The sequence below is a fragment of the Leuciscus leuciscus genome, assembly GCF_965113295.1.
Source record: "Leuciscus leuciscus genome assembly, chromosome: 24".
In the NCBI taxonomy this organism is placed as follows: domain Eukaryota; kingdom Metazoa; phylum Chordata; class Actinopteri; order Cypriniformes; family Leuciscidae; genus Leuciscus; species Leuciscus leuciscus.
In genome coordinates, this window is record NC_138723.1 from 6,657,879 (window position 1) to 6,683,804 (window position 25,926).

The following is a 25,926-nucleotide window of genomic DNA, read 5'->3' on the forward strand; positions in this document are numbered from 1 at the left end:
GGAGGTCCTGGGCTGGTGTGGTTACACGTGGTCTGCGTTTGTGAGGCCGGTTGGATGTACTGCCAAATTCTCTGAAACGCCTTTGGAGGCGGCTTATGGTAGAGAAATGAACATTCAATTCACGGGCACCAGCTCTGGTGGAAATTCCTGCAGTCAGCATGCCAATTGCACGCTCCCTCAAAACTTAAGACATCTGTGGCATTGTGCTGTGTGATAAAACTGCACATTTTAGAGTGGCCTTTTATTGTGGCCAGCCTAAGGCACACCTGTGCAATAATAATGCTGTCTAATCAGCATCTTGATATGCCACACCTATGAGGTGGATGGATTATCTCGGCAAAGGAGAAGTGCTCACTAACACAGATTTAGACAGATTTGTGAACAATATTTGAGAGAAATAGGCCTTTTGTGTACATAGAAAAAGTCTTAGATCTTTGAGGTCAGCTCATGAAAAATGGGGGCAAAAACAAAAGTGTTGCGTTTATAATTTTGTTCAGTGTAGTAGAAAATGAAGTTTTAGTTGAAAGAGACACTGACACTGGTTTTCTTTTTTCCTGTTTAAATGTAAAGCTTGTTGCTTTGAGGAAATCTATTGTAAAAACTGCTTTATTAATAAATGTGATGTAACTTGACTGGAGCGCTGAATCACAGAGCTGGTGCAAACATCCACGTCACTATGATCAGATGCTTTCTTAACTGCTGTTTTCTCACCGCTGTCAGTTTTGATGTGTTTCTGTTGCCATTAAGATGAAAGCACAGCACACATTTACATATTCATATAAACGTCGCTCTCAAAAGGTTGGACGGTGTGGGGATGATTGCTAACAGTATATCACTGCAAAGGTATTTCAAACTTCATTTTACCCCTAAGAGAATAATGCAAAAGGACTTTGCCGTGAGGATATTGGGGGCCTTTAGATGCATTTCTAGACAACTCTGCGAACACAGAAAGCGGAGATATTAAAATCTGAGTTATGTTTGTATACCTTCACCTAAATACAACAGGAAGTTTATTAATATTTAAAGAGCTCCTCTTTTTAAACCCAGGGACATTGTCCGCTAGCTGCGAGCGCTTGATTGTTTCCATGCCATATTTTGCTGTCAGATCCCAGGCAGCTTTGAGGCACCCATCGCTCAGCGAGGACTGTTCCAGCTGCCATCCTCTCATTCCTCAGCAGAATGAATGGCTTCCCTACACCACGCTCCCCGTGCCGAGCTGGCTCTTTCATCTCTCTGAAGCCCTCTCGTCGTGATGCACTACGTGAGTATACATATGAGGCACAGCTGAAACGCGGCCCAGCAGAAGACTGATGAGGTTTCCACCTTGACGTGATGGAGCTCAATATGGTCTTTGCTGCAAGCTGATATGAGCTTGTGTGCGGGCTGATATGGTTTGTTTCAGATGAGTAGTTGTCTCAGGGAACTCAAATAGGATTCGTACGGCACTGAGTAATAGTTGTTTTGGAAATTTAGTAGTTGGGTTCTGTGTAAGGAGGGATGAGATGTGCTCTGTAGTGAAGTATGACATCTTCCATGACTATGATTACACAACACTAGCTGGTATTTGCAAGGACAGGTAGATAGAAGACGAGAGCAAAAATTCCTGTGTGAATTCCTATTGAAATCAATACATTTTGCCTGCGGAATTTCAATAATTCAGACAGCAGAGTTTCAGTTGATAAAAAAAAAAAAAAAAAAATCTTTGATCAGGTATTGACATTAACTTTTTTTGCTCACTGGCCAAAATGTTGACATCGATACCATGGGGAAAAACTCCCATATAGATATTTTTAATATTATAATTTGGTATCAGGTATATTAGGCTGCTGTAACTTTAAGACCTGACACATGGATCCATTATACTGTTACAAGTGCGTTTTCTTTCTCAACTGTTTACGTTCACTTAAAACATAACTGACTGTGTTCATGTGGACACTCGCCAACCAACATTTTAACATTATTCTGTGTGTATTTGACTGTTTAAGTGCAATAAGAAGCGGATAATAACTAAATTCAGTACTGAGAGGCGGCTTTATGTGCGCGCACTTTGGGTTTGAGTATAAAATACGCGGGAATGATTAAAATTATGCACAATACACGCAATTCCACGCCGAAATTCAAGCCCTGTAACCAACAATATTCATCCGGAGCAAATTAAGCGAGTGAGTGAGGAGAGGCGGGTTTGTGTGCAATTCCCTGTCGGAGAGATGAGAGAGAGAGAGAAATCGATATTTTTGACAACTACATTGGACTATTTTCAGATGTCATTTTAAAAGACTACAATTGAAAAATACATATATTATATATAAAATTCAACCTGCCAAAGTGGCTAGTAGGAGTGACTGTGTTACACGCCGCTGCTGAAATCCACCCACATTTGGCGGGTTGGTGGGTGTTAATGTCATGCCCTGGGCCCACAATTATAACTTAGATACTGTTCAGATTTTATGCCTTTAATGTTGTGGAAATATTCCCCATTCTATCAAAAAGTGTACTGAATATTGACATTTTTCAAGCTGAATTTAGAAATTCCTGTATCATGACAACACTCCTCTGTACTGCACATCCCATTCATCCAGAGCAGGTAGTTTACTTCATAATTCTCTCACACAAAAAAAACAAAAAAACTATCTGAAGTAGCTCTGAAACACTCAATTTTCTTGTGCGAGGCAGTAACTAGATTATAGAGTAAGATGTGCACATCTACTTAAAGAGCTTAATGGAAATAAGCATGACACAACATCTACTTTCAGCCTTGATATGTAAGAGGAATAAACACAAGAATCCCAAGGGGCTTCTTAAGAAATAGTATTTGACTGGCTGGTGTAATGTGCGCTTATTCAGCAGTATAGCAACAAATGAAACTATGGGTTATGAATCACCTCAGCTGTCTTCAAAACTCTGATTGACGTCTTAGAGAGCAAATCATTTTCCAAAGAACATGTCTGGTCTTATTCTGTAGAGCATGAGGGACACAATTGGACTCATGTGGAGACCTGACAATGGAACCAAATCACACCAGTCCACTTTGACCCCAAAGGATGCTGTATTCTTGTACAAAAAAATGACACATGTCTGCAACACTACTCAAAACCTTGCAGAAAATGTATGTCGCCAATATATGTTATATTCTGCACGCTAACAAGTAAGGTGTGCTTGGCTTGTGGGACGCTGAGCCACAGACAACTGGCTTGTTGAAATATTTCAAACTAGTTGGAGCTTGTTAGTTAGTTAACCAGCAAGACTACATTGTTTGACCGACTTGCACAAAATACCAGCTGGTCGGGTTTATGAAAATGCTATCATTAATAATCTAGAGTTCACATAGCATATGTGCTCTGCATAAATGTTAAAGATGCAACGAAGATGGACAAGAAGCTACAGCAGTGGTGGTCCACACTTACGTGCTGCCACTGGTCTCGGATGAGCGGTCGGTAGCGTAGAAAGTACTTCAGCGGGAAGGTCTCCACATCGGGCCACGTAGTGGGACTGTTCCAGGTCACCTCTAGTCTTCGTGCATTGTTGGCTATGGGTTTGGCCACCACCTTCTCAGGGGGGTCAGGTTTCACTGTTGGACCAAAGAGACGTCGATGTAAGCTCATGACCTATCAAAGGTATCATATTTTAAAGGAATAAATCCCCTCAAATTAATTCTGTCATCAGAATTTCATTTCTTTCTTCTGTGGAACACAGATGGAGAAAAGTTCTCAAATCGTATTCACATATGGTCATATTCTAATGAGTCACATAAAAACTCGTCTCGCCAGGTTTGACGTAATTGAACCAAATGGCACCAAATGTTTTTTTGGGCATCTCTTAACAGAATTAGTTTGAAAGTGCAAAAATGTATTTTATGCTTTTTCTCACACAATGATATGGTTTACTGCAAGAAACTACAGTTGAATCAGGACACACATTTTAACATTAAGACGGTTGTTTTTCAAAATATTGTTAAAGTATGCAAATGATCTAATTAAATATGCATTCATTTGCATACAACTCCATTATTTTATTTATTTATTTATTTTTACAGAGGGGATTTTGGATTTCTCTTATCAGGAAAACTTGTCAAAATCCAGAAAAAAGAAGAAACAAAATCACAATGTTCTTAGGAATAACATTTTATATAAACCAGGTGAATGATGTGAATAAAACCCTGTCTGAAAAACTCCAATATAGATTGTGTCTATATAATGTCTTGTCAAATGATTATCTGGAAAACTTTTCAGTTACTTTTAAGGAACTTTGTCTTTTTTAAGCTTGACAGCCCATATGCTTTCATGGAAAAGGACAGCTTGAACATTGTGCAAAATTTCTCATTTAGTGTTTCCTAGAAGTCATATAAGTTAAATAAATCATATCGGTTTAGCAATGTCATGAGAGTAAGAAAAGTTGTGAACTATTCATTTAACATAGTTTGGAAGTGTGAAACTGCCTCAAATGTTGAGATGCTAATGGTAAATGAGTTTTGACAAGGCTCAGTACAACAAGAACACATTTTTAATGGCTAAACAGAAAGAAGCACTCATGACGAATGCCACTAGCAAAACACTACAATGGAAAAAGAGATGAATGATGAATAGTGTTGAGATTTCCTCTTTATGATCCCCAGCTCATCCCTCTGAGCAGAAAATCAGTCTGACATAACACACACGTCTTTTAAAGAAGCCACACTGTGACATTTCGCGAGATGTCTTTTGAGCGAAGGCGTCCCCTGAATATCAGGAGATCCTGAGGTTTATGGGAAATAAGCAGAGAGCAACAGAGTGGCCTTTCTCTTCTTCTCAAGCTGCGGCATCCAAGGATCATTCTGTTTGCTCTGCGGTTTTAGCTTCACTCACACACAAACACATACACACGAGGACAAAGAGATGTTTCTGAGCCCCGTTCCCTTTACTATTCATAGCAGACACATAGTGGGTTCAGGATTTATAGCTCAGGCCTTGACCTGGCTTGAGCGAAACACTCTTTACGACTTTCAAACACTGTTGATGTTGTTTAGATGTCAGCTATTCGGATGCTAATTTTTTTTTTTTACGTCTTGGCATGCTAAGAGGGAGGGCTAGACTGCAAAAAATAATTTTCTTAATCAGTAATCTATTTCCCCAGTGAAATATCTAAAAATCTTGTAGACAAGATAAATTGCTCACTTTAGAAGCAAATATTCTTTCTTATTTTGTATTTTTTTTTACCTTGTTTTAAGCATAAACCCTCACTAAAATCGGATTATAGTTTTGCTTAAAACAAGGAAAAAACAATTTAGCAATGGGGTAGGAAAAACAAGTCATATATATCATGAATTTCAATATTTTTAATAGAAAAAAAAATCATACAAAAATACTGATTAAAAAATATATTTTTGCAGTGTAGCAAAAAAAAAAAAAAAGCATTACATTTAGTTCTCTTGTTCTTTGTAGATGTGGTCCATATGTAATGATCTGCATGTTTTAGGTCTACTGTAAGTCAGTTTATTTCTTTGATACTCATCAATATGTTCCCTACTTGTCACTGAAAGGTATGCTAATCATAAGTTGCTTTTTCAAATGAAATCCAATCGCTGTTGCATATGAAATGCATTCCATTTTCCATAAAATATACACTAGAACCAGAGGGAAAATATTTTCGGTGTCAATCCAGTGATCCAGACGGCATTAGCATTTTTATTACTATCAAGCACACATGTAGCCATGCATGTAAGTATTCTATTTAGTTGCCAGAAGCCGCCAACAAACAACCAATATATCAGAGATATTTTCTTCACTTCTGTTGGCCTGCTTTGGTGTTGTTCTTTCAGTAAAGGAGGTGATTGTAGGTTACCAGAGTGTCTGAAACACTTGAGCTCGATGTTTTGTCCAGGTCTGTTTGCTCATCACCAGTAAATCATCCAAGGTTAATAACGAATAGGAATTTTCTAAACAACTCTGGGTATGATTTTTTTTTTTCAAGCATTTTAATGTGTTTCCATCAAAACAACTTGTAAATGACTTCATGATGGCATTCTGTTGGTTAAACGACACACAACATTTCCTGTGTCGACATTAAAGCAGAAAATAATAATAATAATTTAATATAAACTGTACCTATTGAAGACTCCTCAAAGCTGATGGCGGTGGAAGCTCGACCCAGCGAGTTCACTGCTGTAACGTTGACCCGGTAAGGATAGCTGGAGAAAAGTTCTGGAAACTTCACGTGACACCTGTTCTTGTGAACTTCATCCCTCGTCACCTCCAAGGGCCTCTGATTGTGTCTGAAAAATTGTAAGAAAATGTAATCTTCTCAAGCAGTCTTGGTTTACGCAGTAAAAGACAACATATTTTACATTCTTGGGTCTTTTCAAGGGATAGTTCAGCCAAAATAAAATTATTCTGTCATTCACTCACCCACAAGTTGTTCTAAACCTGCATGAAATTCTTTCTGTTGAACATAAACGAAGATGTTTTGAAGAATATGGGTAACCAAACAGTTGCTGCTCCCCACTGACTTCCATAGTATACATTAAAAACGGTTTAGTTACACACATTCTTCAAAATATCTTCTTCTGTGTTTAGCACAAGACAGAAATTAATATAGGTTAAGAACAACTTGAGGGTGAGTAAATGATGACAGAATTTTCAGTTTGAGCTATCCCTTTAACAGCAACACTAAGTTATTGTTGTATGGAATAAATGTCCATAATTTCCGGAAGAAACAAACATTATTATTCCATTTTGATGTTTTGCAGTGGTACCGCATGGCACAAGAGCAGCAGATATGTTAAATTAGGCACTGCCATTTGCTTGCCCCCCGGGTACCGTCTGGGCAGAGGCCTTGTAGCTGACCTTTAAACCTCCTGATATCAGCTCTGCATGTGCATTGCAGAAATCTTTTATTGGGTTTTGATAAAGCAGCATATTTTCATTCATAAATCACTTGTTATGTAGATAATGTCTAGTCCTGACATTATGTTCTTGTATAATGACCTAAACTGCACAATTTATGACACTTAATGGATTATTAAGTTGTTATTAATAGAGGTGAAACAAGGTCAATGCTGTTTTTAAAGTCAACTTTAATTGCCAGTTCCTTTTGATGAGTGGGTTTTTTATTTTATTTTTTATTAAAATCTGACACATTAGCCACTGAAAACTATTTTTCAAAATGTTTTGAGTGATTTATTTCTCAGCTCAACAAGATATTTCTTTGTACATGTGTTATAAATGTACGTTTTGAGTAATATTAATTTACGACGTACTTACTGTAGGGTTAGGGTTAGGAATAGGGTTTGGTTTCAGGTCAGTCGCATGCAATTATGTATATTTAATAGTTATTACAAGTAACTATAAGTGTAGGACACTGTAAAATAAATTGTTACCAAAGTATTTTGAGTGAATATGCAATTTATTTCAAAAAGTAATTTATTCCTGGCTGAAGTATCACAAAAATAAATAAATAATAATAATAATAATTATTACTGACCTCAAACTTTTGAACTGTAGTGTATTTTTTCATGCTGACAAATTTAAATATATTCAAATATATTTAAATAATTATCTTGATTTAAAGCTAATGACGAAATCTCATTTAGAACTATTTAAATCTTTAAATGCTGTTTTCTTTTGTCATTCTCCAGTACAAACATCTCAGCCTATGTATAACTAATGTAGACCAAACTTTCCAGTTATACACTTAGCAGTATTCTGAAGATATTTTCAGAGGGATTTGTTAATAAATCATTCCTGGCCTGATTTATGTGACATTTTAATATAAAAACATATGGTGAAAATCGATTTTTTTAAAGGCTATGGACAGTATATTTTGATTTCCTAGGTAATGAAAGCATATATCCTGAAATCCCTCTGATTTTTTAAATTTTTTTTTATTTTTTTTATTTTTTTTTATTTTTTTTTATTTTTTATTTTTTTTTTTTTTTTTTTTTTATTTTATTTTTATCTTATGTGTTAACAAAATGAAAAAAGAATTTTGTACCTGGCTTTATCATATGTCCAGATCTATCTACCGTAAATATATACAGAATTGCGCATATTTAATGAGATAATGCCTAATTTGCATAATTAAACATAAACATTTAAAAAACTTGTAATACATGTTTTATATACTACTCTTTATATACTATCCTCAACTGAGGAAGTTCCATGGTGATATCTATTATTTAAAAATGTTACCCTTTTCACCTGTAGTGTCTCGCCTTAAAACTAAGATTTTAATATATCAGTAATATCATTAGAAATAGTAAGTAGTGCATAAAGTGTAGATTCAGACGCTTCCCATTTGGATAAAGCTGCCTTATGGTCGTCCAGACAGATGTGGACAGAAGGAGAGAGAGAAAGAGGGGTTGAGAGACCGAGAACTGGAGCTGTGCAGCGTTATCCACAGGGGCTTTCAGATGAGAGTCCACTTATACTGCCTTGAGTTCCAGCACTCAGAGTCAGACAGGCCTAATCAGCTCTCAGCAGACAGTGTCTGACCGCATAGATCACTGATTCAGATGAGCTCAATGCGTCTCAAAGCCTCTGCCGAACACGAGAGGGCATGACATGACAGACGGAGCGAGAGGCAAGCAGAAGGAAGTTGGGGCTGATCGGGAAGCCAGGGTTGACGGAGGGAGTTGCAAACAAAAGGAAAGAAAATATCTTACTGGACGTTGACTTCGAAGTCCGTAGGGATGAACGTCGGATGCTGAAGGTGCCAACTGCAGTAGAAGCCTTTGGGGTAGGTGTTTGATCGGCACGTCACCTGTGGTTCCTTCGGGACAACTGTGAAAAAAGCAGAAGGGGGGACACATAAGTACCTTCTCAGCTACAACACCTTCAGAAATAAATCAGCGGCCCAAAATACAAGTCCCAGGAGGCTTTTACGATATCCCCTGCTCCTTTGGCTGTGTAACCCCTTGAACCTCCCCATTCCAAGTATCAAGTGGGAAAGGAAATGTAATAACCGCCCATGCCCTCCTTCCAGATTAGGGTCCTTTCTTACAGCGCCACTGGACCGTGCCCACCACTGCAAGAATTGAAACTGATGACTTGGACCGGTTGCCAGGGTTACGCATACTATTACCCCTTCCCATGTGTTCCTGTATGTGAAACGGAGAGTGATTTAAGCTCCGCTGGCTGCCGAGCGCCGCCTTCTCCTTCCTCATCTCCATCGGCCCCCGGGGCCTGACAAACTAGAGCCCAGAAGAAACAAAACCGCTTCTAAGGCTCACCTCTGGGCTTCCCTTTGAGCTTTGATTGCGCTAAACATCGCACTAAGCTGTCAGCTCACACAGGTTCTTTCCTTACGTGATTGCGACGAGGCTGGCTTTGACATTTCTGATGGAGAATTCTGCTGCGGATCCTTGTATCTTTGCCCTTATGGGAACTTGCAGAGCTCTTAAGGCCTAATATACAAGGCACTGACTGAAGAACATTTGAAAGGGACTTTAAGACTTTTTCTGTGCAATCTTATAAGTGGTGCTTGCTAAAGTACCCTAACCTACATTTGGGACTTTGGTCCTTTTTTGTGTAACAGAATGTTACCTCAAATTATGTACAATTACTTTAGATGATCAACTTGGCGGATGATAAAATGGACAAAAATGTCCAGTAAGCATACCTGTACATTGAAGAAGGAACCCAAATAAAGACACTAGAATATATTGATAGACTTGAGGGTGGGCTCTTTTGATTTGGACCAATCAGCAACCACATAGTAACAGTCTACCAACCACCAAGAACACCCATAGATTGTCTTGTTTTATTTTTTTATAAATAAGTGAAATACAAATGAAGAAAATCCACCAGTGCTACAAGACAAATTACACTTGCATTCTAGATATAAAACAAGTCTTAACATCAGTTTTTCTCCTTGGGTAAATAAATCATGTTTAGATATCTTTACTATAAAACAAGATAAAAAATAAAATAAAAATATATTTACTGAAGTGTACAAACAAATACAAATTACATAGCCTAATAATAACCCATCCTTCAATAACCTCTCAATTGACCCTTTCACATTTTTCCTTTGTCAAATATATTTTATTTTGATGAGCTTATTACAGCAGGATAGAATTGTAGAAGATAGACAGCTGTGAAAACACATTTTATTTTGTTACTTGGGTGAAACATCTTGTCCAATTCATTAGTCCACAATGAAGAATCAATTGCCAATTGAGTTTTACTCTTTTGTTTAGAAGTAAACAGGAATATTGATCCAAAAAAAAAAAAAAAAAAAAAAAAAAAAAATCACAACCCACACATTAACAGACTGGTGTTACATAATTCATTGCTAGACTAAAATATCAACAATAAGATGCTGGGAATGATCTGTGTGGGAACACACTTGTTAGAGGAGAGGAGGGGTCCAGAGCATGATGTGTTTGACCTGACATTCCAGCCATGAGCTGCTAACTCAGTGCTTAGACAGTTTCTCCTTAGGAAGTGCATTCCTCCATAGAGTTCGGCCTGCAGGAGGCCTTCCTCACCCTCAGGACAAATGGGCACACTGACAGCTCACGGACCCTCATCCCTGGCTACCAAAAACACCGGAACCCTCCCCTTTCACTTCCCCACCCTTCCCAAAAGAAAGTGCATGGCCATCCGCACAGTGGACGATCTCAAAGAGGCGAAAGCGGCAAAACAAAAGAAGGTTGCTTTTCTGAGAGAATTTGCAACCTAGCAACACTTCTATTGTTTCCTTTATGCTTTTTTTCTTTCGTTCCCCCCGTTTTTGTAGGACAGAATGTTGTTGAATTAACAACAAAGACATATCTCAGCGTTCATCCTTACAAGTGATTTGATGTAGGCTACCAGTGCCAAAGGAACAGCATTAGCCAGAGATGTAGAGAAACTACACAAAAGTGTCACTTAAGTCATTTTGATTGCACTAGCGTTGTAGGAAACGAATGGGAACATTATTTCAAATGTCAGAGTTTGGAGGGTAAATCTCACAAAGAAAGGTCAGGTTTTTTTATTTTATTTTATTTTTTTACTGGAAAATTGAAATAAATGAAAAAAATATGAAGTTATTCAACTTTCTATATTTTTTAGGATCATGAAGTATTTATTTATTTATTTATTTATTATTTATTTATTTTGCACCATGACAATATTGTCATGAAGTTTAAGCATATTTTCTCCCAAAATTCTCCTTGTTGTAATGCAAAAAAACAACAGCAGTGTTGCAATAATGAATATCTTTTTCACTTACACAATAATTTTTTACTTACAATCTGCATACATTAAATTCAGTAAATGAACTCACTAACCAGTACTACTATGATGTTATTTACTTAATTGTAAATTATTTTTACTTCATATTATTTCATAGTACTAATCAAGAAAATAATGTCACAATAAAATAATAATAATAATTTGTGCAAACACATTTTCTATTTTCTCTCTATTGATTCCATGGCTGGTTACAGCCTGGCTATTTTCTTGACAGTTTTTATGAGATTCACCCATTTTGTCTCATTTTCCATGAATATTAAGGGAGTTCTTCCTAAAACCACACTGTGGTTTACATAAATGGTTTATGTAAAGTTGGAACTGCTTGCCTCATTATTGTTTGCCTCACATATTGATAATGTGCATGATTGATTTAATGTGCATTGCTGAGAAATTCTTTTTCTTGTATTTCTCAGGCCTCTCCGTTGTATTTGGATTGCATTTGAATGCAAGAATGTGAAAAACTAGGGCGGGATAAGCCCAAAAAGCCCAGTAACCTCTGTGATCTCAGTTTGGTCAGCAAGACCTCACTTTATGCAGCCGTAACCCTTAAGAGTGCTGTCATATCATATACAGGCCTAGCAAATGATACCTTCCAAACTCCTGGTACAAGAAGGGAAACTTCAGTACTATTTGGAATAAAAGCTGATAATTGCAGAAGTCAATGAAGAGGTGCAATTTAGCTGTCAGACGAAATACACTTACTGGTGAAAAAAAACCCTTCTCTGCCTCCGGAGTCCTGTTTTTATATATTGATGCAATTTAAACGAAACAGACGAAAATATTTGCCTTTGACCTCGGCTGCTTATTCCTTAACCCCACTTTTAAATCCGAATCCTACTTGTCACTCAACGTGCTGAAAGCATCATGTGCGATTCTGACCAAGTCTACGACCCTAGACGTGTCAGGTAAACTCTTTCACACACTCAACAAATCCAGCTGGTCATACAAAACCCCAAAAGGAAAGGCTGCGCTAGTGGCCCCCTGCATTGCCGGCTGTCTGCTCCCTAATCTGAGGCCATTAAAAGGCCAGCACAATGAAAGACATGGTTGCAGGGGTCACTTGATAAACGTCAAATCGCCAGGCCACATGAAAGGCGAGCGGGAGAATCCCAGGCGACCACCGCTATCATCACTAACTGCTGATCTGTCAGAGCCGGCTCTGAGCCCCCCTCCATGACACGTCTGGAATGTGTGCTATGTGCTCGGCAATTGGAAGCAGCGGCGAGAGGGGTGTGGGGAGGGGGGCAGGGGCTCGAGTTGCATGGAAGACCTCTAACAGCAAATAAAAGTGGATATCAGTCAAAGGAAACACCTAATGTTGTCTAGCCCAGCACCTAATGTGCCGTCAGACACAGCTGACAAGAAGTTCATAATCTGGAAGCATGCTGTGGGTGTTTGAAAGCTTGCATAGCCATAATTATTTAATAAAAAAATGTGTTGTCTAATGCAGCTGCTTTTGCAGTGATACACGAAGCATTTTTAAATATTTGCTTTAACAAATGGGTGCTCTATACAACACTTGACCTGTAAAATCAACGACATATGCAACACTTGGCCCATGCAAGCATTTATAAATATTTTTTTTAATATAAATTCTTTAGAATCTTCTTTGCATATTCTATTACTGTATTATAAATATGTTATAAAACAGTTATTACTAAATATTTAATTCATCTATGCATGTTACACCGCACTGTTCAATAAAGTCAACTTTCTTCAATTGTTATTTTCATTTAACGTGGATATTATTTAGGTATTTGATATTATACCTAGATATTATAAGATATTTGTTAATTTGGACTTATTTTATTTTTTTGCTTTTTGTAGGATTTAAGATGTGTTTTAAAGATGTGCTCGCCTTTATCTACAAATTCCAAATCGTATTATATTTCTACATTTTGGTTAACCTAAATTGTGCTTTTATTTTTTCATCTTGTCTAGAAGATCAGGATTTGGGGGGCGGGGTCTTCAAACAGGCAAAACCATCATCATAAATTAGCCACAGTGCTCGTCCTGTGCGGAAAGTGCCTGGCTGGCATCTTTTCAAGGAACAGCTTTGCTCCGTCTGTGCATGCATGCAAATTCATCTTATGCCTCGGATCCTAATCGAAAGTCCAATATAAAAAAAGCCCCATAAATCCTCGACAGAGGTGCATGAATCGGAGTGAGGGTGAGGCGTATAGAAGACCACTGCTATAGACCAGCTAAATGAATTGTTCTCCCACAAGTGCCAATAAATCATCAATCTCCTCTGAGTATGTACTGCATCAACTGAACGCTAGCGACAGGGTTTGTCTTTGCCCCCCTTTCATGAGCAAAACGAGGCAGCACTTTACTCATGCTTTGTTGGTAAAACATTTCTCCTCTTGACCATATGTTTCGACACACCGTAGAGATAGACAGAGCTGAGCAAATGGGAGAGGAAAAAGCCAGTCAGCAATCTTTAGCAGAATAATTTCAAAGCATCACACAAGCAAAATACACCATGGTACGGTGACAGTAAATCTGAGAGTAATATACTGTGCAGTGTTAACAGTCTATGGGGTTAACAATCTATTTAACAGTGAAAGCTGTAGAAAAACATGGTATATACTTTGTTTAAAAAATAGCCTGGTCTCAAAGGCATTGTCAGGGTAGGTGCTGTTGTTTTCACTCAACGTGTGTTCGTTCAGGGTGGTCTAATAATGTAAACCAGCTCTCAACAGCTTCAAATCACTAGATTTAGACTATTTTCTTACCCATGAAAATAATAATTTAGCATGACTTGTAGCTAACTGAAGCTATGAGTAGTAATTAAGTAATAAAGTTGCTACTGGTTAAATATATAACAACAAGTAATTAGTTTAATATGTAACAGTCCCCGCAGCTTTTCAAACTGTTTGCTATAATTGTCTCTTGTTAACTGCTGAGCTGTGTGACGCTACGCAAACCAACAGACAAACCTTTCCAGACCAATTGCTCAGACCATTTGGAGCATTCCCAGAAATCACATCTGAGTCTATATTATCACCAGCCATCCCTTTTAGCCCTCTGTGACCAAAGCAACCAGTCCAATATCATATCCACTTCAGTGAAATTGCATAAACAATACATTTAAAAAATCCAAAATTCTCTAAGGTGAATTTCAAAGGTAGCAACACAAGTTGTATATATGCAGTGACTAGAGCAGAGACCATCTGTACAGGGGTGGAATACATGATTAATACTCTCAGACGCTAAACCTCAAGGCAGTATTTTTATATTGAAACCATTAGCAGTTCTTTTTCCACAGACCCTCTCCTGCATTGTCCCTTAACCATCCGATTATCATCGAGACAAAGGGATGTTTTAGAGATTTTAATTTTAAGGACGTAAAAAGTTCTGGTCACTCCGGAGGGAATTCCTCGGATAGGGGTTTGAACTGTGAACTAGCACTAGAGTGAATCCCGATTTAGGATTAAGGAATACTTCACAGTGCAGTATTTTAAAATGGACAAATTGGAATTGACAAAGTGGACTACATTCTGTGACCCCGTCTTTGCATTTTCAAGTCTTGCACACAAAATAAACTTCTGCCACTGAATTTTACCAGTCAGCATTTTAGACCTAAAAGTAAACATTTGTAATCATGGTTTACAGGTTCCTGGGCATCTGCTATTCAGAACGCATTAAGAAAACTTCTCACACTGTGTCCTTCTTGAAAGGCAGTGCTGTTCAATCCTGCGATCAGAGGGCAACTTTCCTTTAGAGTCTTTAACATACCTACCTGGACGTTTCTAGTGATCCTGAAGACCTAGATTAGTTGTTCAGGTGTGTTTAATTAAGATTAGCGCTCAACTCCCCTGGAAGGTGGCCCTCCATGAATAGGATTGGACACCCCTGCATAAAGGGTTTGTTGTATAACTTTCTTCTTTGGAACACAAAAGGAGAATTTATTGAGAATATCCTGGCCACTGAGGTATTATTGGGGCTGTCAAGCTTCAAAATGATCCCATAGTGCAATGATATGTCTTCTGAAACCATACGATATGTCAAGAACAGACAAACATTTAAGATGTTACCTTGGCATTCACTCTAGCTCTACTTTGTGTGTTTGTGTGAGCATTGTTCTTTTGAGTCAAATCTTTTCAGTGAATCAACTAATCCAAAATGTTCAGTAGTCTGATTGATTTGTTCATGAATCAGACAGATATGGTTCTCATGATCACCTCACTGACAGCACACTGGATGGAAAGATTAACAGTGAAAAATAACAGAAATTTTAGCATGTTCATCACACAAAGTTATAGTATAATATTGTATGATCATATGATAATAAGTATTGTTATGTGATTTTGTGTCCTGAAACTTGAAGCTTGTGTCCACCGGCAATTATTTTTGTCTCTTCCTTCCATTCAGTCACAAAGTTAAAGAACCCAATACTGCAGACAAATATCTGATGGGGACAGGGAGGGGGCGTGAGTCATCAAGGGGGAATTAGCCTCTGAAGTGGGTCATCATGAGGGGCTAATTTGACAGAAATGTGGGGAGGAAGACTGATGATCGCTGAGCATGTGGTTGAAAAACAAAGAGGGACGGGCTGATGGATGAAGGAGGGGTGGGAGAGGTAAATGGATTGCCCTGGTAGACAACAGCATGGACAAAGTAAAGCCTGAACTGAGCAGTGTTTGGGTGGTCTTTGAGCCAAGGTGGACTTCCATGAGAAAAGTATCTCTTCCTGGGAGTTTTTCTTAGTTCTATCTTAACAATACCCTGAAATGTAAGGGAAGTTAAATATCTCTTACTGTATGTATGTCTGTGTGTGTGTGTGTGTGTGTGTGTGTTTTGTAGAGTTCAATCATTATCATGCATGCCTTACTGGGAAATAAGAGTGTTGTATTTGTAATAGATGGGTCTTGACAGGGGTGTTATTAATCGAGAGCACTGGGTAATGTGTTTGCACTTACTCTAAATTATTAGTCAAAAGCCAAAAACAAAAAAAATCTATTGCATATCATCTGAAGCATGAAAGTTAACACGAATGAGAACCACTAACATTCTCCAAGTGGTAATAAGGGCCTCTTTAAAACTAGAGTGAAAGGTGCAATCACCAAAATATGACATATGCATTCAACAAACTAGCTAAAGAAATATAGCTTATACCAACATAAAAAAGCAAATCTCCTAGACTTGCCAATTTGATGGTCAGCAAGTCTAGCTCAACTACCAACCTGGTTAAATTTGTGTTCAACTGGTTTTGCTGACCGGTCAGCTGGTCTGCCTGGCAATTGCCAAAAACAATCCAAACAGACTGTCCTAACCCAGTTGGTCAGAATGGGAGAGCTAAGACGTGTATATATATTTTCTAAAGGTAAGCATCAGGCTATAGCTCACAGACCATGTCATCTCCAGTGTCTCACAGCTCCCCAATTAGTCAAGGATTATCTAGCGGTGAGGATGGACAGACCTCAATGAAACATCAAGCTGTTCAAAAAAATTAATATTCCCTCTAAATCCCTCAGAACAGTGCTTCAGTTTCACTTTTTTTTTATGAATGTGTGCGAACAGCTGGGAAGTTTGGTCCAGTCTACAGTAGGGTGGGTAATGGTGGACGGCAAGTCTAATATTCCAAAGAAAGCCAGGGGATAAATGGTGTTCATTGTGTGGACGGAGCTCCCTGTCATTTCACAGTCATGCTAATGGCTCTAATCTGACAGTGGGCTCTGGCAGTCGGCTCTTTGCTCCTTGCCTTTTCCTGACGCCCCCCCCTTCTACCTCCAGCCCCTTCACATTCCTGTCCCCCGTGTCATCCGCCAGGAACGGGCGGCATTACATGCCTGTTTGTTCCCTTTGTCATTCAGCCTTCTCCAGCTATTAGGGTTTGGGTTAGGAGGGGCAGTGGTTTGGGGGTTAAAGACTGAGAAAACGGGTGTTATGAGGGGGAGGATGTTGGGTTTCTGCCTGAGACCACTAAGCTCAAACACTGGCCCACATTCACTCTACCCCTGCTGATCACTAGCCATTGTTTCTGATCAGTCAGGAATTTGCTCATGCAAAGCCTTCTTTGACTGAAAACCGTGGACCGTTGAGTTTGATCCACTGAAAATGACAGCAGAGATTTTGCTTAGACTCACTCTGGCTTTAGGGCAATAAACCTATAGATTTTTAGCCTCCTAGATCTACTCTAGACACCTGCAGATGTGTACAGTGTGGCTGCAGCCTCCTTATTATGCGAGCAGACTGAGCAATTGAGCTGAAAATTGGTACACCTAGACAATCTAAAGCCATGTGGGTCGAGCAGGGATGAGAGTGAATCAGCTTAAAATACCAAGGTAATCTATTCTGACAGGCCCAAAAGCAATTGGAATTTAACAGCACATGGGTGCTTCAGAAACCCATGGGTATGCAGGATTGTTTTCATCCTGTTTTGGCCCATCAGTCCGCTAGATAACGGAGAAGGTTGCTAAGAGTTTAAAATGTATCTTCAGTGAGGTGAGGTGAAGTAATGGCTTCTAATATGCGCGCAAGGAAAGTCATTTGGCCAAAAAAGCCCAACGACACATTGGTATTTGTAGACGGCTCAGTTCCTGTCTGGCAAATTTAATCCCGGCACAAAGTTGGTCTCAGGACTTACCACTCAGTGTTTAATTAGTAACTGTTAAAAGTTAAAAGTTTAAACCATGGATTAGAAGTCCTAGTGAGAGGATTAGTCCAAAATACCAGCCTGGGTTTGGAAATAGATTCAAGGCTTTAAATGCATGGGAGAGTTTATCTCGTTGTGGAAAAAGAAACCCAGAAAGGTCATTATGGGCAATCATTTAAGGATGGGCAGTCCTGGGCGTGCAAATGGATTGCAAACCTCACGGTTGTGTTTGTCAGGCGGATTCATGACACAAGCAATGCCTGACAGCTTAATTTACCAGTCTGTTAGATGGACACTTCTCCCCAAAGATGGAATGCCTTGATTTCACTCACGATTTTAATAGGTCTGACTGCTCCAGGGCTTCTGACCTGTGGGATAAAGATTCTATTACTACAAGGGCAACCCCAGAGTTGTGGTTTGCCTCAGAAAGACGGCTTCAGCCGAGAAACACTTGCCAGATGACTAGTTAAAATACAAGGGTTAAAAAAAAAAATGGGTGGAAATAGTTCTAATGGGGGCAACAGGAGCATAAAGTGCTCTCTAATTTCAGTCTAATTTTCTTTGAGAGGAAAATGACAGGTTAAGTTGAATGGTTCCCCTTAATATTTACCGTTTCTCCTGACATTTTCTTCTGCGGTGTTCTTGTGAAAATATCAGGCAGATTAACATTTCTGATGGGTAAGCCAAGAATCCCTGCAGGAATCACATCGGGGACCTAATTTCTGCACCGCAACGACGGCATAAATGATCCCTCTGCTTATAATTAGATATCGGGACTCTGTTGTAACTTTGGAACATGCTTGGGCCAAGTGAAAATTAGTCACAGTTCAACAGATGTCTGTAATTTCTGTAAAAAGGATATGAAGTTAAGTAAAGGTTTTCAAGCCAGCTTCAGACCCAATGTAAACATTCCCTCCCACAAAGGGCAAAAAGCGGAGGATGCTGTGCTTAGTCTACATTCTCGATTGCAAAGAATTCTGGGGTTCGTCCCAAATGACAAATCACACACTTAGCCGGGAGACAGTGGCCATTTGGGAATGTGTACCAGGGTTGCTTTGGGTGCTCCAGGCGTAAGAAAGAATGAATTCCATTGATTCACTGGACCATGAATTGACTTCAGAGAGTTTTACCCCCACCACAGCCGCCTTGCACCCAAAGTTCCTTTTGAGTTAAGCATCCTCTCTTCCATGCACCTACAGTCCACTCAGAACACAGTTGCTGTTTTTGCAGGAATTCTGACAATAGGTCATTTTTAAGACTAATGCATATGAAAATGAGTACCTGATAACCACTAAAATTATTGAAAATGTTATGAAATAGTAATTTCTGAGCAGGGCTTAAAACTCTTTTTGAACACAAGGCAGCCAACCACCATAAGCTGAACATGAAATATAAATAAGTTAAGAATGGATTATGGCATCTTGTATCTGTATTCAAGGCATGTTATCCTCACAAATACAGGCATTCTATCCTGATGAGTTCAAGAGTTTGCCGGGGATCTCAAGGAGGAGAGGATGTTTCAATCCAAATGATTGGTCAACACATACAGCATGTAATTGTACGGGAAGCTATCTACAACAAACACAACAAATACAATAAATGCAAAAAAAAAAAATGAACACTGTTAATCGCGTAGCATAGTGTGCATTAGTGTCATTTTTATATTTCATCATGAACACTACAATTTTGTATCTGTTACATTTGGCAATAAGGTAACTTGAAACTTTAATACCTGAAGTTAAAGTCCAACTGAAATAAAAATTGACCCTATTTACTTTGTTAGCGCATATGTGTCAGTCTTGTGGTGAACAATCAATCCGTGCAAGTTAAAACACAGAAAAAAATTGTTTGCCGTCGTAATCTTTAATCAAAGTCTGAAATGTTACTTCCGGTCTGGAATGGCGTCCCTTCTCTGATGACGTAGGTTTGAGGACTTGGGTTGGGAAACGCTTAACCACTCCCTTCAAATCGTTAGTCTGTAATGAGCGAGAGATGGAGAGGAGGAGCGCTAGAGTAAAACCCTGCCCTCTGTTCAATATTCCGTTTTACTGGGAAATACGTCACAGCACTGAAGAAAAGTCGTTTGCAACTTCCGGTTCACGCGGACTTTAAACAGACGTATACAAGAACAACCACTGGCCTTAAACCAACAACTCATTGTGTTAAAACATGTGCTGCCAACATATTTCACTAAATCCACTGCAGTCTGCCTCACCCCACACAAAGCTAAGGACTGTTTGGATCAGCAAGGCAGTATGCGATTTGGGCAAAATATGCAATTCTCATTAGGGTCTGGAGTTATGGGCTAGCCAGACCCAGAGTCCTCTGTCTCAATTAATGGCAACGACGTCCGCAATGAGAACAAATCACCTGGGTTCTCCAGACAGTCGGCTTCCATCTCAGAAGAGTTGGACAGATTCACTTGCAGACATCTGGTCCATTTACAAATTGGAAAATGCAATTTAAGAAAAAAAAAAAAGAAACATCAAGAGAGAATTTTGTGCAGACTGAAGATTCGGCAGGAACCAAACCAAACCCCCCTCTGCACTTCAGTGTGTCTGGCCCATAACTAATATTGTTTACCGGGAAGCAAGAGAGACAGTATGAAACAATATATAAAATACAAGCTTGTTATTCTGAGCAAAATTTTGCTTCTTTTATTAAATGTTGCATTGCTATTTCAATTACCCCTTCCCCATGTAACAAAGCTCTTTTCAAAGAGTTGCCTTTAATCCTAGAGTAAATAAAAACAGCTTTCCACATAAAACTGGGCCGTAAAGTTTTAAAATTAACGAGGCTCAGGAGAGAAGACTAAACCATCTGTAACATCATAATTTAAGTTTTATAGATTCACCCAATAAGGTTTTTATTCATGTTAAAAAAAAATTTGGACCGTTAGGGTTCTTACTCTGAACTTTATACAGGTAATAAAGAGAGAAATCTGTATGAATTTCGATCTTCTGCAAAACACAAAAGTAGATTTTGAAGGACATTTGGATCCAAACAACACATTCATTGTATGAGAAAAATATTTTTTTCAAAATATCTTGTGTTCAACAGAAGAAAAAGTCATACAAGTTGGAGGATGAATGAACTATCTGTTACCGTGAAATCCAAATCCACAATTCCCTTTTTCCCTTTTTTATGGAACGTTGCAGTGTTTATTATAAATGATTTATTCGGCCTACTTTTTTTGTTTCTCATCTGTGAAGCAGTTTAATTTGGATACAACAACAACGACCACAATTACTTTTTTTGTGGCGAATTTAATATGTAATAACTGTCAAACAAATGATAGAAGTGCCTTATAAATGTTAGTAGACTCAGATTATTGAGTTACATGCCCCATTGAAACTGGTCTTTATTTTTCAGAACACTCACTACAACTGCTACAATTTCTAGTTATGTTGTCCTCAGGCTATGTACATTATTTCATTGATCTTTATTAGTCTTGAGGTTATTAAAAGGTCAGACTAGCAAAAATAAGAGTTTTTCCAGTCTTAAAATGTTGATTCTTGAATTATACAACTAGAAACAGCTTCAGAGATGGGAAATAGTTCTGATAACTCAGAAAATAGTTGTTTTAAGACACAATGCTTTATATTAGTTCTTGAACTAGATCACGAACAAAGAACGAAGGGCTTGCTTTCATTTCAGCGCTGTCGTGTCTCAGAAAAGATTGATTCTTGTGGGGGATTACGTCGGCCCCCATAATGACGGTATGTAATAATTAATGGGATTAGGAGATTACAAAGCGCTCTTCCAATCTGCGCCCAGGGCCGTACCGCCTGTACTGTCTTTACACTTATCTGATGGCATGATCTCGTCGCTGTGTGCCCCTGTGTTTTAGCAACGTCTTATTCTGGGCAACCGGCGCCAGTCTTCAGATACAAAAAACTCAATGCAAGCAGACAGCAAACAAGGATAAGCAGTTCAGCAGAAATCATTGCTGCTGTTTGTTTGACCTTAAATCACTGTTGAGATGACATATTCCTGGGACAGCAAACAAACAAACAAAAAAACACGTGGAGTCAATGTAAGAGCAGCAATTACACATTCGATGGTAACATATTATTGATATTGGGCCAGTTTGCGTTTGATTAGTGCAATAGCTAATCAGCTAATCAGGAGTTAATGATTATCAACATGATACAAGCAATTCCCAAATGTGTGAAGTTCAAATATATTGGACAGATGCAATAATGAAAGGTAGCATAATCAAAATTAGTATTGAGCTCCTGTACACCGACACAAAACCCATTAACGACATGTACGTAGACGTACTGTAGGTATCTCTGTTTATTTTGTATTTCCCGTTTATTTTTACACACTTTTCTGGTGTCCACAAATCATGTGAAAGTTCCTGGTTCTACATGGTCATGGAGTTGACCATGACAGACAAGATTTGTATGTGAAGTGATTTTTATCACACGTCTCAAGTTAACACATATAATGTTTAAGTAACAGCACATTTGAATGTTTCTTGCATTGCCTTACTGTAAATGTATATATATTTTTGAAATGGTTGAAACTTAAATTATCTAAATTATACTAAATTATTATTTGTGGTAATCAACATTATTTTACATATGCTGTCAATATGACAACTTGTATTGAAAATTTGTTCGAGGACTATTTTTGTGTAAAAACAATCTTAAAAAGAGCAAATTCTCATATATAAAATGTATACTGTTGTGCAAAAGTGAGGTTTTTTTATTTTTATTTTTTATAAATGAATCCTGTTATTCAGCAAGGGTGCATTAAATTGATAAAAAATTTACAGTAATGACTTTTACAATGTTACAATTTGCCCCCCCAAATTTTTCTGTAGAACTTTGTTCATCAAAGAATCCTGAACAGCCTCACAACTTACACAAATACAGTATACTGTATTAAGCAACAAAACTGTTTTCAACATTGATAATAAGAAATATTTCTTAAACACCAAATCAACATGTTAGAATGATTTCTGAAGGATCATGTGACACTGAAGACTGAAAATTACAGCAATAAACTAAAACAGTTCATTTAAATTGTAATTATTTCAATATTACTGTTTTGTTGAGCAAAAAGACTTATTTCAAAAAACATTTAAACAAAAATCCTCCTGACCTCAATGTTAGAGTACGTTAGTGTACATTCCAAACACTAAAAAATGACATTGTGCAGATGAAACCGCACAGATTTTAATAATGTGGTAGGCCAATGCTTAACGGTCTACTAAATGAATAAAATAGCAGAGTTTTCCCACATTAACAGAGCTTGACACATTGAACTAAACACTTCTACTATAACTGATCAGTTTTATTTAATGCAGAGAGCTCTCAAACTTAAACTCCAGAGCATATGCTTGTCGTTGTGTTGTGCACCAGCATACTAATAGGCAGAGAATGGGAGGAAAAAGCACTAAATGTAGCCGGACATCTCTTAAATGAATGAGGCACAAAGGGGATTACCTCACCACATTTCTTCTGTTACTTTTCCACACACATAAAAGCAACTTCTCAATGCGTGTAACAATTCTAATTTGGGCCAAGGGATGGAGGGAGGGTGCAGGGGGAATCAAAAGACGCCGCTCTGGTCTGTGGATGGGGATGGAATGTGACAATGCTAATTATTGCATGCAAAGCTACAAAAACCACAATTCCACCTGATAATGGAAGTCTTTTCCTTTCAAAAACGCCTTCTAGAGTCACTAGTGTGAAAATCACTCCCACATTCTTTTCGGTTCGATATTTAAGCAAACCTTTTTCTTGGTTTTTGAAGCAAAAATATGAAATCAGTGTCAAAAAAATGTATAAAAGTAATTTTAAAATGTCTGTCATGATGGCAGGTACATTTAAATATAACTGCAAATATGACAAATAACAATTGGAAAGTCAAATGGAAAAATGTGCCTGTGACAACATTTACATTAAACTAAAACAATTTCAATCAAATGAAATCAGTAACAACAAAAAACATCTTTGCATTGCAGTGGCACAAGCATATTGATTGTATTTACACACTGTGTAATGCTGCTCAGAGGTGGCATGAATGCAATTACAATGGCATAAATAATGTTATGGGATAATGCTTTTTTTTTTTTTTTTTTTTATCAACAGAGAAATATGAAATGATGGTAAAAACTAAGTGATACTTTAAAATATTAAACTAAACCCGGCAGTAGACTCTCTCGATTCGTTGAAAGCCGCAGATTCGTTCACTAACTAAACAGCAGTGTGTTGCTGGAGACACACGACAGTTCTGCTGAGGCCTTCGTTGGAACTATTATTTCGTTGCAAAATACAGCTAATTATACTGACAATACTGGGTTTGAAATGCACATCACATTATATTACCCTTTATGTTTTTTGAACTGTTGTATAAAATCAGTGTCACATTTGTGATTGTATGGATATTTGGGAAACATTGCATTCTTGCTCGTACAATAAATAATCAACATTAAAATCAAGATAATTGTATCGAAGAGAGTTTGAGTCTTAAATAGATCTACAGTATATCCACAGTCTGTGTCTATATATTCTTCATGCTAGTAAGTTCTAAATCCCCACTCTTACAAAGGTGCATTGTCGAGAATGACAGTAATGTAACGTGATTTGCTAAGGCTGCAGACTCTGCACTCAATCGCTTGTGTGAATGCAGTCAGTTTTGACCACAAAAGTAAGGTCATTTGATTGGATGTCATGTATTTGACCTTTTACGGCACTAACATTTTCCTGTTTTTACACTAGAGGCAGCATTTTGCCTTTTAGAAATAAAGGCTTGTTATAGTTATATTAAGGTGGGTAGAAATTAGAATCAAATGAATGGCGAAATTCTTGGAATCACTGTTGTACACTACTACCATTTTTGACAAAGGCAAATGTCAGATAAACACACAAGCAACCAAGTCATTTTAACTTGCTTCTACAAGTCTTGAGCTCTTTTGTCATGACTTTTGTTTCACGGGACTCTAACCCAAGCACATCGCAAGTGCATTTCTGCACCAGGTGAACTACGAAGCAAGTTTACTTTGGTAGAAAAACCATAATGGAGCTGGTTATGGGATGCAAATGACAATGTTTACGTCTACAAACAATGCACTATGGCAAGAGTGATTTGAGCTCATACCATAGTGAATAAATCTTTATTAATCTGCCCTGTAATCATAACATGTGTGAAGTTGTTGGTGTTTTACTGTGCTCATATCTAGTGCTCATTTCAGCTGGAAACCGCAGTGAATTGTATGTATAGGTACGTTTTTGAAGTAGATAGAGGCACGTTTTGTTTCCAATGAACCTAGGTTGGAAAAGAAACAGCGAGAGAAAGGGCAAATAAAAGAAACAAAAGTTGTTTAAAGGCTTCGCAGTTGGAACATTCAGAAAGAGCCACATCAATGGCGCCATGTATTCAAAGAGCAACAAACAGAAAGAAATGAGGTAGGAAACCAGAAGGAGATGATCACCAACATGTTGGAGAAGCTCTACATGGAGCGCACTGTTCTGTTGGGATGAAGCCATGAATGCTGTCCTGCAGAGTCGGGTTTATTCACTCGCTGCTCTGCCATGCTGTGGCTTCCTCTGGTTGTTCTTCTTCTCTTCTGACACCAAAAGACAACCACTGACTGAAGCCTTTCAGCGCACATCACCATGCCTTTGTGGAGCGTAACCAAAGGACATGAATGTTCGCCACAGCCAGGAATCGTCACGATTTGTCCGAGCATTGAGTCTGAAAGGACAGGTTTTGCCACATAGTTGGCTACAATGACCACAAACGTTTTGGAAAGACGACAGACTTCAAAGATCTGCTTGTGTTCAAACATGGTTTAGGTCAAGAAAAAATGTGAATAAAGAAAATGATGGCATTACTTACTCAACTCAATGTCGCTCCAAATCATGGTAAGTAAGTAAGTAAATAATAGCATTGGTTTATAACTTAAATAATTGTTTCCTATGATCCTCGTCGCCACTGATTGGCTGATTTGGCATGCTAAGCACAGAAAAAGCAGCGGCTTGGTTTTACATAGACTTGTTTAATTAAACAGGGTTGTGTCCTCATGTGACCTAACTGTATTCAAGACAACAAATGCATTTTGTTTGCCAATTGGTGTTGCTAAGATAATCTAGTTCCCTT

The 25,926-nt window shown here is 38.2% G+C and overlaps 1 protein-coding gene across 1 annotated transcript in view; it reads right to left on the reverse strand.

The window, feature by feature from the left end:
• The window catches only part of cntfr (ciliary neurotrophic factor receptor), a 188,327-nt gene that overhangs the window by 40,204 nt on the left and 122,197 nt on the right, over positions 1-25,926 (reverse strand). The window contains exons 4-6 of the mRNA XM_082157694.1: positions 8,636-8,753; positions 6,081-6,247; positions 3,405-3,568 (exon numbers count right to left, since the gene is read on the reverse strand). Coding sequence (XP_082013820.1) covers positions 3,405-3,568; positions 6,081-6,247; positions 8,636-8,753 — 449 coding nt within the window. The remainder of the gene's footprint in view (positions 1-3,404; positions 3,569-6,080; positions 6,248-8,635; positions 8,754-25,926) is intronic.